Source organism: Triturus cristatus, chromosome 2_1 (assembly GCF_964204655.1).
Source record: "Triturus cristatus chromosome 2_1, aTriCri1.1, whole genome shotgun sequence".
In the NCBI taxonomy this organism is placed as follows: domain Eukaryota; kingdom Metazoa; phylum Chordata; class Amphibia; order Caudata; family Salamandridae; genus Triturus; species Triturus cristatus.
In genome coordinates, this window is record NC_140581.1 from 1,097,365,089 (window position 1) to 1,097,382,876 (window position 17,788).

At 49.2% G+C, this 17,788-nt stretch overlaps 1 protein-coding gene across 1 annotated transcript in view; it reads right to left on the reverse strand.

The window, feature by feature from the left end:
* Positions 1-17,788, reverse strand: part of PPP2CB (protein phosphatase 2 catalytic subunit beta) — a 100,274-nt gene that overhangs the window by 11,382 nt on the left and 71,104 nt on the right. Inside the window, exon 5 of the mRNA XM_085636491.1 lies at positions 10,995-11,156. Coding sequence (XP_085492617.1) covers positions 10,995-11,156 — 162 coding nt within the window. The remainder of the gene's footprint in view (positions 1-10,994; positions 11,157-17,788) is intronic.

Sequence of the window (17,788 nt, forward strand, 5' to 3'; positions counted from 1 at the left end):
TCAAAGGCACATCTTAGAATAGTGTTTGAGATCAATTTCGCCTCAGACACTAGCTCATGCCCGCTTACTGTGTTCTTCAGAAAAGTATTGAAGGAGCGCCTCCATTTTGTTCCATGTGGAGCGGTACAATATGATAAGCTGCTTCCCTAGCAAGTAGCTCTTGGTAAGTGAAGGAATCTGGAGATGGACAAGCTGGGTACATATCAGGGAAGGTGTATGCTGGGGGATAAGCACCGTAAGGGTCTCGGGGGTCTAGTTGTGGGGATATGGGGATTAAATCTTCACTTTCTAATTCGTTGTGGAATGGAAGTAGTGATCCCTGTGATGTGTATGAAATGGGATCTTCATGTAAGGAGTGTGGAGTAGGTGGTTCCTCCATAGGCTGGACTGGTGGCGGAGGTGCAAGTAAGGAGTTGATGGCCTTATCTGCTTTTTTCCCCTCGCTTTAGGAGATGGGGCCTCATGCATTGCTTCTTGGAAAGACTGGATTTGTGGCCACTTTAGGCGGCTGAGTAATGATCTTTACAGTCTAGGAATGGATTTCTAAATATCCAACGGGCCTCGAGTTCTTCTTAGAGCAGATGGAGGAGTGGCCTGTCAGTTTTGCCACAAACTGAATTAGCGGCTGCTTTGGGCACCGAAGATTTCGGTACAGACGGTGGTTTTGGTGTCAATGGGGCCAGTCCAGAAGAATCTTTTGATGCCGACAATTTGCTCAACTTCGAGTAGGTCGCGGTCAGAGGCGAGACTGACTTGCTAGGTTTTCTTAGCACCAGGGCTGGACGATACTTCCTAAGTTTAAGGTCAGTGCCTACTATGGTCTAAAGGCAGTGGTGAAACGCAGAAGTGTTCCTGGGCCTTTGGCCTGCTCAGTTTGGAACTTGTTTAGAGGAGGGGGAGGTTGTGTACTCAACCTTCTGTGCAGAGGTTACGTCCTCGATTTCCAGGTCGGAGCTGTTGCTGTCCTCTGGTGAAAACACTTCTCTGTCACCTGCAGACGCCGCAAGATGGTGTTCCGGATGCTCTTCCAAGCAGATTTCCACCGGATGAACAAGTGACTTACCTTCGGTAACGCTTTTTCTGGTGGATACGAACAAGTTACTTACCTTCGGTAACGATGTATCTGTAAGAAACATTAGTTAGTTAGATTCCTCACCTTAAAATATCCCCAGGCGTCAGACTGGATCCGGAAGATTTTTCGTCAGCAATACCCCTTGCGCGTCGCTAGGCGTCGTCTGCGGCTCCGCGTCTGTCGTCGGCGTCGTGCGCCGGAATGACGGAGTACTTAGACGCCGCCCTCGCGCGCTGACGTCAGTTCTTGTACATAGCTTTCCGCGCCAGGAACGCAGAGCCATGCAAAGACCGACACTGGTGCCAAAATAAAATCTAGGGGTCTGAAAAGGATAACCTTAACCCTAGATGTCAGTTCGCAGAACGGGGAGGATGGGTGGGTCGGTGAGGAATCTAACTAACTAATGTTTCTTACAGATACATCGTTACCGAAGGTAAGTAACTTGTTCATCTGAAAGAAACACGTTAGTTAGATTCCTCACCTTAGAATAGATACCCAAGCAATACCATCCCCGGTGGTGGGTCTGCGAACCAAGATCACACCAGAAAGTCCTGGAGGACAGAACGGCCAAAGAAGCCATCCCTCCAGACTTGGCTGTCAAGGCAATAATGTCTGGCAAACCTGTGTAGCGAAGCCCACGTCGCCGCCTGACAGATGTCCTGCAAAGGGATACCCCGTCCCAAAGCAGTAGTAGCCGCTGTGGCCCGAGTAGAATGGGCGCGGAGCCCAACAGGAGGGTCCTTTTTTGCCAAGGAGTAACAAATTTTGATGCACAAAACGACCCACCGAGAGATGGTCCGTTTGTGCACAGCTTTCCCCTTCTTAGCACCCACGTATCCAACGAAAAGTTGGTCGTCCACCCGGAACTGCTTTGTGCGGTCCAAATAAAAGGAGAGCGCACGTTTTGGGTCCAGACGGTGGAGCCTCTCTTCCTCTTTGGAAGGATGCGGAGGCGGAAAGAAGGTGGGCAAGGTGACAGACTGCCCAAGATGAAATGGAGTCACCACTTTCGGAAGAAAGGAGGGACGAGGCCGAAGGACAACCTTGTCCGGATGAACAAAGAAAAGGAGGCTTTGAAGATAAAGCCTGGAGCTCACTCACCCGTCTAGCCGAGGTGATGGCTACCAGAAAAGCAGTCTTAAGTGTCAGCAGACGAAAAGGACAATTATGAAGAGGCTCAAAGGGAGCACACATGAGAAATGTGAGGACAAGATTCAAGTCCCACTGAGGCATTACAAAAGGGACAGGAGGGAACGTGTGAGTAATGCCTTTTAGAAAGCGTGTAACGACAGGGGACTTGAAAAGAGAAGGCTGATCAGGAAGCCGCAAGAAGGCAGAGATAACCTTTCAGGGTGCCCAGGGCAGAGCCCTGCCGGGCCAAAGAAAGAAGAAAGAGGAGAACCTCAGAAAGAGGGGCGGAAAGGGGATCCACAGCCTTTGCTGTGCACCATGCCACAAATTTGTTCCACCGGCAGGCGTATACCGTCTTTGTGGAGGGATGCCTGGCTGCCAGAATGATATCACAGACTTCAGGAGGCAAGTCAAATGGCATCAACTGCCGCCGCTCAATCTCCACGCATGGAGGAGGAGGCTGGACAGGTTCGGGTGGAGGACCGTCCCCTGCTGCTGCGACAGAAGATCCTCCCGAAGGGGCAGACGTATCGGAGGATCTGTCAACATACTGAGTAGCTCGGGATACCAGTACCTTCGCGTACAACAGACCGCAACTCCACTCGCGACGAAAAGCGTCGCCGAGCGAGTGCCGCCTTGGAAATTCCAACGCGCAGAACTGCTGACATTGCGCGTTCTCTTCGGTGGCGAATTGATCTAACCAAGGCTCTCCCCACTGCTGAAAGAGACCTTGCGCCACTTCGGAGTTCAGACGCCATTCGTGATCCATCATGCACCGGCGGCTGAGTTCGTCTGCTCTGGCGTTCAGACAGCCCGCCAGATGTTGAACCACTAGGGTGACGCCCTGGTGTTCCAGCCACGTCCAGAGGCGCAGAGCCTCCTGACAAAGGGTCCACGACCCCACTCCGCCTTGTTTGTTGCAATACCACATGGCGGTGGTGTTGTCCGTGAACACCTGCACAACACTTCCCCCGACAGAGGGAAGGAAGGCTTTCAGTGCAAGTCGGATCGCTCTCAACTCCAACAGGTTGATGTGGAGACTAGACTCCGCCGGAGACCAGAGGCCTCTGATCTCCGCCTCTCCCATATGGCCACCCCATCCCAGGAGGGACGCATCCGTCACTACGACATGCTCCGGTTAGGGAGAGGCTCTTGCCCTTGACCCAATCGCGGTCCGTGAGCCACCACTGCAACTGCCGCGCAGTGCCCTCCGAGATCAAGACATGGTCGGACAGGTTGCCGTGATGCTGGGCCCACTGAAACTTCAGGTCCCACTGCAGAGCCCGCATGCGCCGCCTGGCGTGATGCACTAGTAGGATGCAGGAGGCCATCAGCCCCAGAAGCCGCAACACAAGCCTGACCGAAACCCAGGATAGAGGCCGAAAGATGGGAATCAGGGCCTGAATATCCCGGACCCGCTGTTCCGGCGGATAGACCCGGAACTGCGCCGAATCGAGAACCGCTCCGATGAAGAGGAGCTTCTGAGAGGGACTCAAGTGTGACTTCGGCACGTTGATGGAAAATCCCAGCAAATGCAGGAGATCCGCCGTAGTCTGGAGGTGGGAGACGACTGTCTGGGGCGAGCCCGCCTTCAACAACCAGTCGTCGAGATAGGGAAAGACTGGAACCCCTGATCTGCGCAGATGAGCTGCGACCACCGCCATCACTTTCGTGAACACCCGAGGGGCACTGGTGAGGCCGAAGGGGAGCACGGTAAACTGAAAGTGCTCTTGGCCCACCGTGAACCGCAGGTAACGCCGGTGGGCCGGCAGCACGGGGATGTGGAAGTATGCGTCCTGCAAGTCCAACGCTACCATCCAGTCTCCAGGGTCTAGGGCAGCTAGAACCTGAGCCAAAGTTAACATCTTGAACCTTTCCTTCCGGAGGAAGGTATTGACGTTCCGGAGGTCCAAGACAGGGCGTAGGCCTCCTTTGCCCTTCTTGGGAACCAGAAAGTAGTGGGAATAACAACCACGACCTACTTCTGGGCTCGGAACGCGCTCGACGGCCCCCTTGGCCAAGAGGGCCGAAACTTCCTCGTGGAGAAGATTCAAATGATCCCCCGAGATACGGTGGTGCTGCGGTGGCATGGCTGGAGGGGTCGTCTCGAAGGGGAGGGAGTAGCCCCTTCGGACGATTTGCAGCACCCACCTGTCCGATGTGATGGACCGCCAGTGGAGCAGGTGATGGCGAACTCTGCCGCCCACTGGCGTGGAATGGGCCTGAAAGCTCGGACTAGGAAGGCTTTGAGGCGGATGCTGCCGGGGTGGATGTGGGCTGGCCGCGTCGTCCTCCAGATCCGCCTCGGCAGAAACCACGTCCGCGACCGCGCGCAGGTTGGTTCTGCGGCTGGTGGCTAGGCGTACGTGAGGAGGCACCCCTTCCTTGGCCACGAAAGGGGCGAAAGGTGGAAGTTTGCGACCGCGGGGCCGAGAGGCCCAAGGACTTGGCCGTAGCCCGGGAGTCCTTAAAGCGATTCAGCGCACTGTCCGCTTTCTCGCCAAAAAGGCGAGTGCCATCAAAGGGCATGTCCATGAGGGTGCTCTGGACATCGCCCGAAAAGGACGTGGACCGCAGCCAGGCGTGACGTCGAAGCGCCACTGAGGTAGAAATCGCCCTACCCAGCGAGTCCGTAGTGTCCAGCCCACAGCGGATAGCATGTCGTGCTGCATCCCTCCCATCGGCCAGAGCCTGGGTAAGACGTGTCTGGACCTCCTCCGGACACAGGGGCAGCACGTCCTCCACCGTATCCCACAGAGAGTGGGAATAACGGTCCAAGAGGCAGGCCCAAGCTAAGGGAGAAGAACAGTTTCTTGCCGAACTGTTCCAGCCTCTTGGAATCCCGGTCCGGCGGAGCGGTCGGGAAGGAGGATTGGGAGGTAGAGGCCTGGATAACCAGGCTCTCGGGGGTAGGGTGTTGGGACAGGAAACTGGGGTCGCCCGGAGCAGGGCGGTGGCGCCTGGCGACGTTCCTATCCACAGGAGGGACTGTGGAGGGCTTGGACCAAGTGCCCTGCAGAACGTCAGTGAGGGCCTCATTGAATGGCAGCAGAGGCTCAGTGGAGCTTGCTGCAGACTGAAGCACCTCAGTGAGGACGTTAGTCCTCACAGCCACGGCAGGTAGCTCGAGCCCAAGGGCTGCGGCCGCCTCGCGCAGCACCACAGAGAAAGCTGCGGCCGCCTCGCGCAGCACCACAGAGAAAGCTGCGGCCGCCTCCGAAGCCACAGTCGGAGGAGAGATGAATCCAGTGTCCGGAGAGGTATCCAGACCACTGGCCTCCCCCAGTTCATCTGCCCAGTCCTGTGACAGTTGAGCCTGAACGGCCATAGGATCCTCGGATCCCTCCCAGTTGTCCCCATCATCCGATTCCTGGTATGCAGGAGGAAGGATCGGAGCCGGGCGATAGACAAAATGTGTCTCCAGCGGCGCCGAGCGCGGCGTCCATCGACGCCGGGCCCGGACCGGGACTGAACTGGGGCTCGACGTCGAGCGGAGTCTGCGTCGGAGGTGGTACCGGTGTCGACGCCGGCGGAGGAGGCGTGACGAGGTCGACCGGCGCCGGCAGGGACTCGGGAACGGGTCCCTCGGGCGCTTGCGGCGTCGAGGCCGGAGCCATCAACGGCGCCGGGGCCGGAGCCGCCGGCATGCAAGGCTGCCCAGTCTGGTCCGCGGGGCCCGAAGGCACGCCAGCGGGCGCTGACGGCGGAGCCAGGCTCCTCATGGCCGAGAGGAAGGCACTGACTTCCGCCGGCGTCGCGTCAGTCCCAGGGACCGGTGGGTATGGGGACTTGCGCGGCGCCTGCGGGTCCGCCGGAGCCACGGGGGTGGAGCCACCCTGACCCTCGGCCGAGTCGCGCGACCGGCGAGGGGAGTCCGAAGAGCGGTGTCGCTTCTTGGAGTGCTTCGACTTACCCGAAGACTTGGATCCCGACGACCGATGACGTCGGCTGCGGCTCTGCGACCGATCCTTGGACCTCCTCCTGGACTGGGATCGAGAGGGGCGCGGAGCCGAGTGGCGAATCTCGAGAAGCTTACGGGACCGCTCCCGTCTAGCCTTCGAGGTCAGGGCCTTGCAGTCCGAACACGACTCCGCGTCGTGGTCGAGGCCCAAGCAGTAAAGGCACCGGCGGTGATGGTCCGTAACCGACATCAGGCGGCTACAGTCAGCACAGGCTTTAAAACCAGGCATCCTACCGGCACCGGAGTCGAGACAAGATCAAAAAGGATCGAAAAAGTTAGTCAAAAAATGACTAAAGGGGTAGCTCTCCCGGATCTGCGCTTACTGGCGCGGAAAAAAGAAGAACTGACGTCAGCGCGCGAAGTCGGCGTCTAAGTACTCAGACGACGTCATTCCGGCGCACGACGCAGACGACGGACGCGGAGCCGCAGACGACGCCTAGCGACGTGCAAGGGGTATTGCTGACGAAAAATCTTCCGGATCCAGTCTGAAGCCTGGGGATATTCTAAGGTGAGGAATCTAACTAACGTGTTTCTTTCAGATAGTATCTGCCTGTGGATTCCTCACCTTGTGAATATCCCCTGCACCAGCAACATTCGGAAACTTTTGTAGCAGTCCAAGCCGATGAGGTCGAAAACGACGTCACAGAGACACGGCTCCGCTCGAGACTCCGCTGACGTCACCGGCTCCATAAGAAGACCTAGTCAGCGTGATGACGTCAGTTCTGCCCTTTTTTCCATGCCTTCGAGGCACATGGACGGACTGACAGCAATATATACACAGTACATAATATACAAGCAACACACACAGTGTGGAAAAATAAATAGAAAGGCAAAAGAGATAACACACTGCCTTTGATAGTAACAAATACATTTTGAAACACCATCATATACTGAAGGTATACAAGGGTGGACAACGGGGAGGCGGGTGCGTCAGTGAGGAATCCACAGGCAGATACTGTATCCACCAGAAAAAGCGTTACCGAAGGTAAGTAACTTGTTCTTCTGATGGATACATCTGCCAGTGGATTCCTCACCTTGTGAATAGATTTCCACAGCAGTCCCACTCCAGGAGGAGGGTGTCCACCCTTCTATACCAGAAAGTCCTGAAGGACGGAACAAGCAAAGTGTCCGTCCCTCCTCACCTCAGTGTCTAAGCAATAATGTTTTGCGAAAGTGTGGAGGGAGGCCCAAGTTTCCGCCCTACAAATGTCCTCCACAGGAACACCCCTAGACAAAGCAGAAGTGGAAGACTTAGCTCTAGTGGAATGGGCCCTTAAACCCTCTGGAGGTTCCTTACTAGCCAAAGAGTAGCATATCTTGATGCACAAGACAATCCATCTGGAAAGGGTGCGCTTGTGCACCGCTCTGCCTTTCCTGCAGCCAACAAAGCCCACGAAGAGCTGGTCATCAACTCTAAAAGTCTTTTGTCCAGTCCAGGTAGAAGCTCACCGCCCTCTTAGGGTCCAAGCGGTGAAGTCTCTCCTCCTTGGAAGGGTGAGGGGGAGGATAGAAGGAAGGAAGGGTAATGGACTGCCTCAGATGGAAGGGAGTTACCACCTTAGGCAGAAATGCAGCCCTGGTCCCGAGTACCATTCTTTCAGCATGAATGGTCAAAAACGGGGGTTTTGAACTTAGAGCTTGAAGCTCACTTACCCTCCTTGCCGAGGTGATTGCAATGAGAAAAACCGTCTTAAAAGACAGTCTCAAAGGACACTTGTGTAAGGGCTCGAAAGGAGAACCCATATGATAAGTCAAGACAAGGTTTAAGTCCCATTGAGGCACAATAAAGGGAGTAGGAGGAAACCTGTTTGTGAGGCCCTTGAGAAATCGTAGAACAATAGGTGATTTGAATAAGGACTGCTGATCCGGCAAGCAAAGGAAAGCCGACAAAGCCGATAAATATCCCTTTACAGTAGCCACAGCAAAGCCTTGCTGAGCAAGAGAAAGGGCAAACTGCAGAATGTCAGATACATGAGCCTTCAAAGGATCAATTGACTTCTCTCCACACCACAGTACAAATTTAGACCACCTACAGGAATAGATAGATTTGGTGGAATGAAGTCTGGCAGACAAAATTACATCTACCACATCAGGTGGGAGAGAAAAAGAATTCAGGTTGCCCCGTTCAATCTCCAGGCATGAAGGTGTAAGCTCTGGAGGTGGGGGTGTAGAACCTGCCTCTCCTATTGCAAGAGGAGGTCTGCCCTGAGAGGGAGACAGAGCGGAGGGCACGAGGAGAGGTGGAGAAGATCTGTGTACCACACCCTACTTGGCCAATCCGGGGCGATCAATATAACTTGGGCTTGGTCTTGGCAAATCGTCCTCAGAACCCGAGGAATCAAGGGTATTGGAGGAAGTCGTGAGCCCCAACTCAACTGAAATGAGTCCCCCAACGCCCCCTGCATTGGAAACTGGAGACTGCAGAATGACGGGCAGTGCGCGTTCTCGCGGGTGGCGAATAGATCTATCCGAGGAGTCCCCCCACGTCCGAAAAACGTGACGAACCACCTCCGGATGGAGCCTCCACTCGTGGTCAGCGGAGAACTGCAGACAGACTGTCCGCACGTACGTTCAGCACCCCGGCCAGATGATTTGCCATCAGACAAATCTGATGGTCCTGAGCCCAGGACCATAGACGCAGAGCCTCTCTGCAGAGACAAAGAGACCCCACTCCTCCCTGCTTGTTGACATACCACATCGCGGTAGTGTTGTCCCTCAGGACTTGAACAGACGGACCGCGAAGGGAAGGGAGGAAGGCCTTGAGTGCCAAACGAATCGCCCTAACTCCAGAAGGTTGATGTGAAGCAACCTTTCCTCTGGAGACCAAAGTCCTTTGATCTCCAGATCCCCCAGATGCGCACCCCACCCTAAAGTGGATGCATCCGTTATCACAGTGGCCACCGATGGAGATTAATGGAAGGGCTTCCGTTGGGACAGATTGCCCTCCACGCTCCAAGACAGATCCGCCGCAGCTTCTCCGGAGATCCTCACAGACTCCCTGAGATTTCCTTTGTGCTGATACCACTGCCTGCGGAGGCACCACTGGAGTGCCCTCATGTGCCAGCATGCATGGTTGACCAACAGAATGCAGGAAGCAAACAGACCGAGCAGGCGAAGGACCTTCAGGACTGGAACGACCGTTCCATTGCAAAATAAAATAATCATTTCCTGTATGTCGAGAATCCTTTGAGGAGGAGGGAATGCTCGACACACAGTAGTGTCCAGTACCACACCTATGAACAGGTTGCGCTGAGAGGGCACCAGGTGAGATTTGGGCACGTTTATCGAGAAGCCCAATTTGAACAACAGCTTAGTTGTATCCTGCAGAGGATGTAGCACCTTCTCTGGCGACTCCGCTTTGATTAGCCAGTCGTCCAGATAGGGGAAAACGGAAATCCCCGACCTTCTGAGATGGGCTGCCACCACTGCCATCACCTTTGTGAAGACTCGGGGTGCAGTAGTAGGACCAAACGGAAGGACCGCAAACTGATAATGTTGCGATCCTACCGTAAACCGGAGATACTTCCTGTACGACTTCAGGATGGGGATGTGGAAATGCGCATCCTGCAAGTCGATCGACACCATCCAGTCCTCCTGATTCAGCGCTTAAAGAACCTGCGCATGGGTGAGCATCTTGAACTTCTCTTGCTTCAGATAAAGATTCAAGATCCTGAGGTCCAATATCGGACGCAATATGCCGTCCTTTTCCGGAATCAGGAAATACCAGGAGTAGCATCCCTGACCCCTCTCCTGCTCTGGAACCACCTCCATCGCACCTTTCTGTAGTAACTTCAGGATTTCCTCCTGTAGAAGACAGTGGCTCTCTGAGCAAGCCCCTTGACGTGGAGGGGGACGACGACGACTAAGACGAGAGCTGACGGCCACGGGTGCAACCCCAGATTCTGCCTCTGTATCCCTTATACAGAGAGCCTTGCTGCTGTTGGGTCTGCCTGTAGGAACGAAAGGTTGCCCTTCCGAAACCCTGTATCTTTTAAACGATCCCCTTGATCCCACTAAAAAGCAGATATGTCCTATTTGAGTCTACTACAAACATATTTATGTGCTGGATTTTGGTTAGAAGATATCCCCATCCAGTACATCAATTACCAAAGGGTTACACCTTTGAGAATTCAAAACTAACCTCGGCAAATCATGCTGTTTTGTTTGTTTTCAATACCATTGCCAATTCAACTATACAGGAATAAAATCGGAAAATATTTACTTTGGAGGTGTGTATCAGTTAATATTCCAAGTTATTTTCTCAAGTATACAGACGCTCTCAACTAAAAGTTATTTGTCAGGCATTCCTGAAACCTTATCAGCCCGTTTCAAATAGTGTTCTATGCTTCAGTCAGGCTGATAACTATTTACTCAGAGGCATCAAGCTTAAGCTTCGGGATCCCCAGGTCAGTGGGCCACGAAGGATATCTGTGCTTACACATTTTAACTGCTTTTAGCTCCTGCAATAAGAGATAGTCTTACTGTTGCTGCAATCCTACTTTACTTTAAGAAGCAGCTGAATGCTCTGTTCTTAATGGGATCATGTTGTTTAAACTCTTATTTTGAAAACTGTTAAAAGTCTATTGAAAATCGCTTTGCGAAGGACCCAAATACCTTAAGTACCATCACGGACAGCGATACATTTTAAAACATGCAAGTGTAAAGGCCTAGTATATGCTATTGAGCTTGTACAACAAAGTTGACATCCATGCAATCTCCAAAATTTATTAGATTAAGACAAATAACTGCATGCTGTTAATTTCCTAAGAGGTTGAAGTTATTTGCCAAAGCAGAGCATCTAAAAATTAACTTGAAAAACACAGAACATACCTCCATGACAAGCTGGTGAGCTCTAGATACCAAAGTCAAACCATTAGCATGGTTAAAGGTTTCAGAAATATCTTGTCCAAAGGTGTACCCTGCACCACGTGGAGAAATACCCCAACCACCACGATCATCTGGATCAGACCATAACAGGTCACACATTGGACCCTAAAACACAGGAAAAAAAGTGAATTGCACAATTGTCAATCAAGCTTTTACTCCAATTAACAATCATATTTATGATCTGGGCCAATTGAATTATGCGTCAAGAACACCACATTATGTGGCAAGGTTGAGAAAATTATGCAGCAAGAAAAGGCAAATTCTGTGGCTAATGCAACACATTTTGTAATAGTAGTACTTCATTTTTCTTTGCAATTTTCTAACTTGGTAACACTGTCTAGGCATTGGTTGCACCCCATTAGTACTAATTTAACACAAATGTAGCAATAAGCAACAGAAAGTTGACAATTAAACCTTTACACAGGGCCTTCCACCATGCGGCGACACGCGTCGCTGCATTTTTAGCAGCTTTACCATTTGAGCTAGAAACAAAACATTTTTTCGTTCAAATTTGCAGATTACGCGGCAGATGATGGATTATGGGGCAAATGTATAATTATGCGAAAATCGCAGCAGCCATACAATAGCATAATTCCAGTGGCCCGGTTTATGATTTATAATGGATAGAATAGTCAGTAGGGTTGTCCAAACACTGAGGTACTATTCGGGCCCTCTGATCCAACTTCTCCCATGTGTACCTTAAGCAGTTCAACATAATTAGTCATGCTGTGTCAGCTTCCCCTCAGTATGGGTAAGGTCCTGCTCCCATATTTATTACTCATGGTAAAGTGATTGGGTGCAGATAGAATTGAACAGATAAGCTGAACAAAATCATCCAAAGTTTAACCTGTTTTTAGTGGTGTTGCACGATGAAAAAAAAATTCAGAAGCTTATGAAGAGGGTTACTAGTGAAAGTGAAACTTGTTTGAAATTTGATGGTGATCTTTACAGCATAAAAGGAGTACAATGTTAATTTACAGGGTAGCAGTTTTTCGACGTAGGGTACACTCTCAACACTAAGCAAGGACGTTCGGAACTCTATAGTCTCAGAACACATTGCACAGTATGTCTGATTCAATTGCAGCTGACTGGGAAAATCTGCTACTGTGTGCATCATTTATTCATGGAAAAAATACAATAGCCTTAATGAAAAATGTGAGTAACGCTGAATCCCAAAACTCAAATATTTGAAGGAAACGTCAGCATTATTGAATGCATATAAAATAGACACTGCAGCCTTTTTGGATGTTACATTTCGCAGCTTTACATGAAGGAAACAAGGGAAGCAGTCAGTCAGATAGGTAGCAACTATGGAAAGTTGAAATTACGCACTGCTCCTTAAAGGACCCAGTGTCCCCTGTTCATCATGTCTTGCACTGGAAGATGCTCCAAAGCCTTAGTTCCTCTGATGCACATATGGATTATAATGACAGGACATTTCTATCCAAAGACTACCTACGTTGGGAGGAGCAGGGCGTTTATGAGTTTCATGAAGATTCCTATGATGCAAAACTAGGATCGCAAATAATATTTTGTATGCATCATACTGTTTTCACTGATAGTCTGTCAAAGACTAGCAAGCATATCCCCTTACTATGGGGCCTTCAGGAAATTGGACGGTAAACACTGCTTACATAACAGCAGGTAGATTTTATTCAAATTTCTTTCACCTTTTGAGCGAGAGCCATGAATGAAAGCAATAACTTGAGACCAGCTAGCAGCTCTTCAGATATCTAAAATAGACATTTGTAACTGAAGCAGTTGAAGCTCCCCGCCCCCCCAGCCCACCCCCCCACAGAGCGAACCTTTAGTTGGTCTGTTAGCATTTTATTGGCTAACAAGACACATGGAGGATACAATCAATCCCTACTTTTTAAAAGGTAGGGAAACCGGTTTAAATAGTCTCTCAAATGTAACCTAGTATCACATCTCTCTCTACCAAAGAAGTAGGATTCTTAAAGAACACAGGAAAAGATGTGGTCTGCTTAACATAAAAACCCAAAATCACTTTTGGAAGAAATAAAGATTATCTCATAACTATTCTATTTTAACAGAAGATTGTAATGATTGCAGAATACATGGCCCAGAAGTCTGGACAGCAAATTAGGTCTGCAAACCGCTGCTCAGGAAAAATTAGAACAAGGAGCATCATTTTGGGGTTTAAATAAGTTTGCTGTCAGTATAGCTGGTAGTTAAAGAACTGATATAAGTAGATAAAACTTCCCTTTCCAATTCCTTAAAAAGGCATCGTACCAGCTTCAACACCTGGAAGCAAACACTGGGCATATTATGTGTTCTGTCCCATTGTAGGAGTACGAGTGAAACCCTATTTGAAGACATGCCAAATAAAGAAGGTCATCAATGGCCCATTCATGACTGTAACGATACACTGTGCTTGGTGAGAACACTTGCGTCTAGATAAACATTGTTTGCAGAGAAGATAGGACAACTTTGAGGACTAGATGAGCTGTGATGGACGATGGGATATTGGATCTCTGTGTAGACCATACACCCTGAATTGGTGTAAGCTCCTGGATCACAGCCAGGTGAGCTCCTAATCCGGTCAGCGACCCAAACGTGACAACTGCTTGTGTGGATAGAAGCTTCTGCCAACCCAGCCTAGGCTCCTACCTGTACAGCACCAGGTCAGTTCTCTTCCTTTTGGCTAGATTACTAAAAACAATGGAGGGACTTTAAAATCCCAGATAAAGCACCTTTACTTAGAATATTAATGACCATAAAACACTTCAAACATTCCAATGATCCTCTACCCGCCAAGTACAAACCGCTGAGCCCCTCCATCGACAAAGAGGGCCAGTGCATCTCTCTCTCAGGAATTGTTTCCAAACTGCTTAAAGATAGGTCCGGGCACCCCTAATCCAAAAAAATAAAAATACATACACCTACAACTCTTGATCAACCTTCAATCTGGATTCACAACTGGTCATAGCACTGAAACAGCTCTGGCAGACATTGTCAATGATACACAGAGAATGATAGACCAGAACAAACCCTGCCTACTTATACTACTTGCTCTCTCCTCAGCTTGTGACACAGTTAAACAGGATAAAATAATTGACCTTATGGAGAAGAGGATGGGACAAACTGGTCCCGACTTAAACTGGTTTGCCTCGTTTCTTCATTATAGAGCACAAAGTCAATCAGACCCTATCTGACACCACACCAGTCACGATTCGAGTGCCTCAAGAATCCACACTTATACCCACTTTATTCAACTTGAAGATAGTTTGCATGACTCATGCGGCGAACCCCTACCACATACCTGTCTAAACAACATGAGCTATCGGGTGGCAGTCGCTCCTCAAGAGGCTCCAACTCCCTGCTGCTGAAGTCACAGAAGTTCAACAAAAAGACTTACAACCGCTCCTTCTTGGGTCTAGCACCAAGAATATGGAACACTCTGCCCCCAGAAATTTGGACAAACCCCGCTTCTACCTTATTCAAAAAGTAGTAAGAAGGCATCTATTGAAAGGATTCCTCCACTAGTTCTTCTCAGGCACTCTACTCGATCATTTTCAGGTAGACTTATCTGGATCCAGAATCTACTAAGAAGTTGTGCATACAAGAACTCATTTTTGTCTTGCATTGCTCCTTACATTTCCCTTCCTTGCATCTTACTCATTATGAATATCCTGACTGCTATATGTACAGCGCTTTGATACCAGGAAGGGTCATGTTCGAGCTTTATAAAACCCCACAAATAAATTAGAATGTTGGTACTGTACCAACGACAAAGATTACTTCTAAGCACCATCAAGGTAGACTGTCAATGTTGCGGAAGATTACGTTCATCTTTCCCACTGACCTTCTTAACACTACTGCAGTGGCCTCATTTAGTGTGCTATTCGGATGAAAAATATAAATTAAGCCACAAAGCTCAGGAGAATCAAGGTTGTGAAGCAGTTTGGATTTTTCTGTAGCTCAAGGTCTTTCCAACATCCCAAGGTAAAACTTTGCTATGACATGTAAGCAGCGTATCCCTGTGAAGAGGACTTAAGTCAACTTCAGGATACTGACTTGTAACTCAAGAAATTGATAAGTGCAATGTACTTTGAAAATTCAGGAAAGTTGTTCTGTACATCAACCAGTCGTCCACGAACAGGTAAAGCTGTTCTGTTTCTCGAAATGCACTGCTACTACTAGAAAGCGCACACACACAGAGAACATACAAAGGGAGTTTATTTGAGGCAGACATTGCACAGAAAAAGCAACTTTCCTACTACACAAACCGCAGAACCGTTATGTGTTTTCTTGCAGTGAGAAAGTGGAAGTATATCTTTTGCTTTTCTACTGAACAGATCTAATCTCAAGTTTTGGGACGAGGGAAAATGTGAGGTAGTGTCAACATTCAAAACTTATCTTTTCTTACCTACTCATTTGAACTTAAAGTGGTTCACTTTATAATTCAAACTTTTTACTGTACGAGAGAATATTTTAAATGCACCTCCTGTTTCTGTCTAGAAAGAACCTATTCTGTGGCTCCTTCCTGATGATTAAGTTCACCTTTTTGTACAGAATATAATGGTTTAATTTGGGTGCTTTCCTTGGTGGAAACGTTGGTCGATGCACTTTCACATGCACTGCATACCCTTTACATAATACTCAGCACCCATTTGTTTTTGGTAATGCTTCACCATTCTTTTAGATGGCTTGCAATACTCGCATCAAATAGGAAGGTTGGAAAGTCCTTGCCTTGAATTCGCTGGGGCTTCCCTATGGAGGCCGATTGTTGGGTTCCTCTACACGCAGCAGATTCCCTCCGTTGGTATGGTTGTCACTGCTGTACAAGTGAGGGTTCGATTCCTTTGGAGCTGTTGCTCCTGGATTCATCCACACCTTTGTTTTGGGACTACAGGCCAGTCAAACTTCAGCTTTTTTTTTCGCTTTTAAAAAAAATGTTTTATTGTTGGAAAGACAGACTGGTACAGTTAGCTTATTTGAAAATAGCTCAAATTTTATGTCAAAGTTTTATTGTATTGATTTTTTTTTTTTTTTACACAATGCTGTTAGAGCCCCCCTATACATTTTTACCCAAAATGTACACTAATTAACAAAATTTGAGTGGAGAAGGGAGACCACACAGACTGTTTGGGCCATTTGCAACGTTGTGCACTTAAAAAGGGTCAGAAGGACACTTCTTTGAGGGAAAGCTGCTGCAAAAACACACCTGAATCAGGATATGAAGCTAAACATTTCAGATGAAAAATGGGTCAAAAAACAAACAAACTTTAGAGAAAACATTCTCTCAGAAAACCCTAACCCACTGTCAAAGATTCTTTTCACATGAAATGGGGGGGGGGGGGGGGGGGAAAAAAAAAAAAAAAAAGAACTGAGACACTGGAGCAACTGCTAAAATGAGACATGATGGAGAATACACTCATCTCCTTCAAACAGGTTGTATTTCAGACTTCCATGGCTGCATTCCCTTATTCATTTTCTATATTGTTTCCTTTATAGTTAAGCTCCAAGATTAAGGTATAATGCTTATGCTGAATTTCAAGGCTTATGTGGACATACTTTTACAAGAAATACAAAACATGGGAAAAAAGTAGCTTTACATAGGCTGCAGTGTATTTAGAATTAAAAATGTCCATTGTGTCATACAAAATTTAGGACTTGATCTATAGAGCTAAAAAATTGTCCTTAGCTCCATAGGAATGGATCCGAAGGTCTTCAGGAGGCTGCTTTATAGCCAGGTCATACAGAACACGTCTTTAAGCACAGGATGATTTTGTGAACAATATTTCCCTTTAGCATTAAAGACCGCAAAGAGTTGATCCTCCACCCAGTGCTCTTTAGTGTGCTCAATGAAAAACCATCCTTTCTCACAGGGAGCACCCAGAGTATCCACCTCCCACCCTTCACCTCACAGCCCACGCACACCAAGGTTCTTCCCTCAGTACTACCCTCTTCAACAAGTACAGGGCACCACTTAGTCAAATTTCACTACATCAACATCTCCTGTGCCAGAGATACCCTGCTCGTTCTCTCTCTCTGCGGACCACCTGAACAAAGACCAACTTCCACCACTATATGACAAACGTTTCCAACTGGATGAAGGACAGCAGTCTGAAGCTCAAAACGGACAAAGTGGAAGTTCTGACCTTCAGCAGGCAACCCCCTCTAGAATGACTACTGGTGGCCGGCGGAGCTCAGTCCCCACCCCCCACGCCAAAAGATCACGTCCGCAACCTCCGCATCATCCTGGACAGCAATCTCTACATGTAATGTCAGGTCAACGGCATCTCCTAAAGCTGCTTCCACATGCTCCGCAAGGTTTTCAAGGGGCTCCCCATCAGCCCCAGAAAAACGGCGATTCAGGCCCTTATCAGCCGACTGGACTACAGCAACACACTATGCAGGCACCACCACCGAACTCATGCAAAGACTCCAGACTATCCAGAATGCAGTTTCCAGACTGATCCTCTGCTGAAGAGGACCCGCATCACCTAGCACCTGAAAGACCACCACTGGCTCCCGGCCTGAAGAGATGCTAATTTAAGCTTCTGACTCATGCCTACAAAGCCCTCCATGACCAAGGACATGCTTACTTGAACTGCTGCATGCATTTCCACTACTCTCCTAGGAATCTGCTCTGCACACCTCGCCCTCACACAGATACCACATATCCGCCGCTCCAGAGGACACTCCTCTGACCTCGCCACCAAAGCCTGGAACACCCTCTCACTTTACCTCCGCACCCTCGCTGACGCACT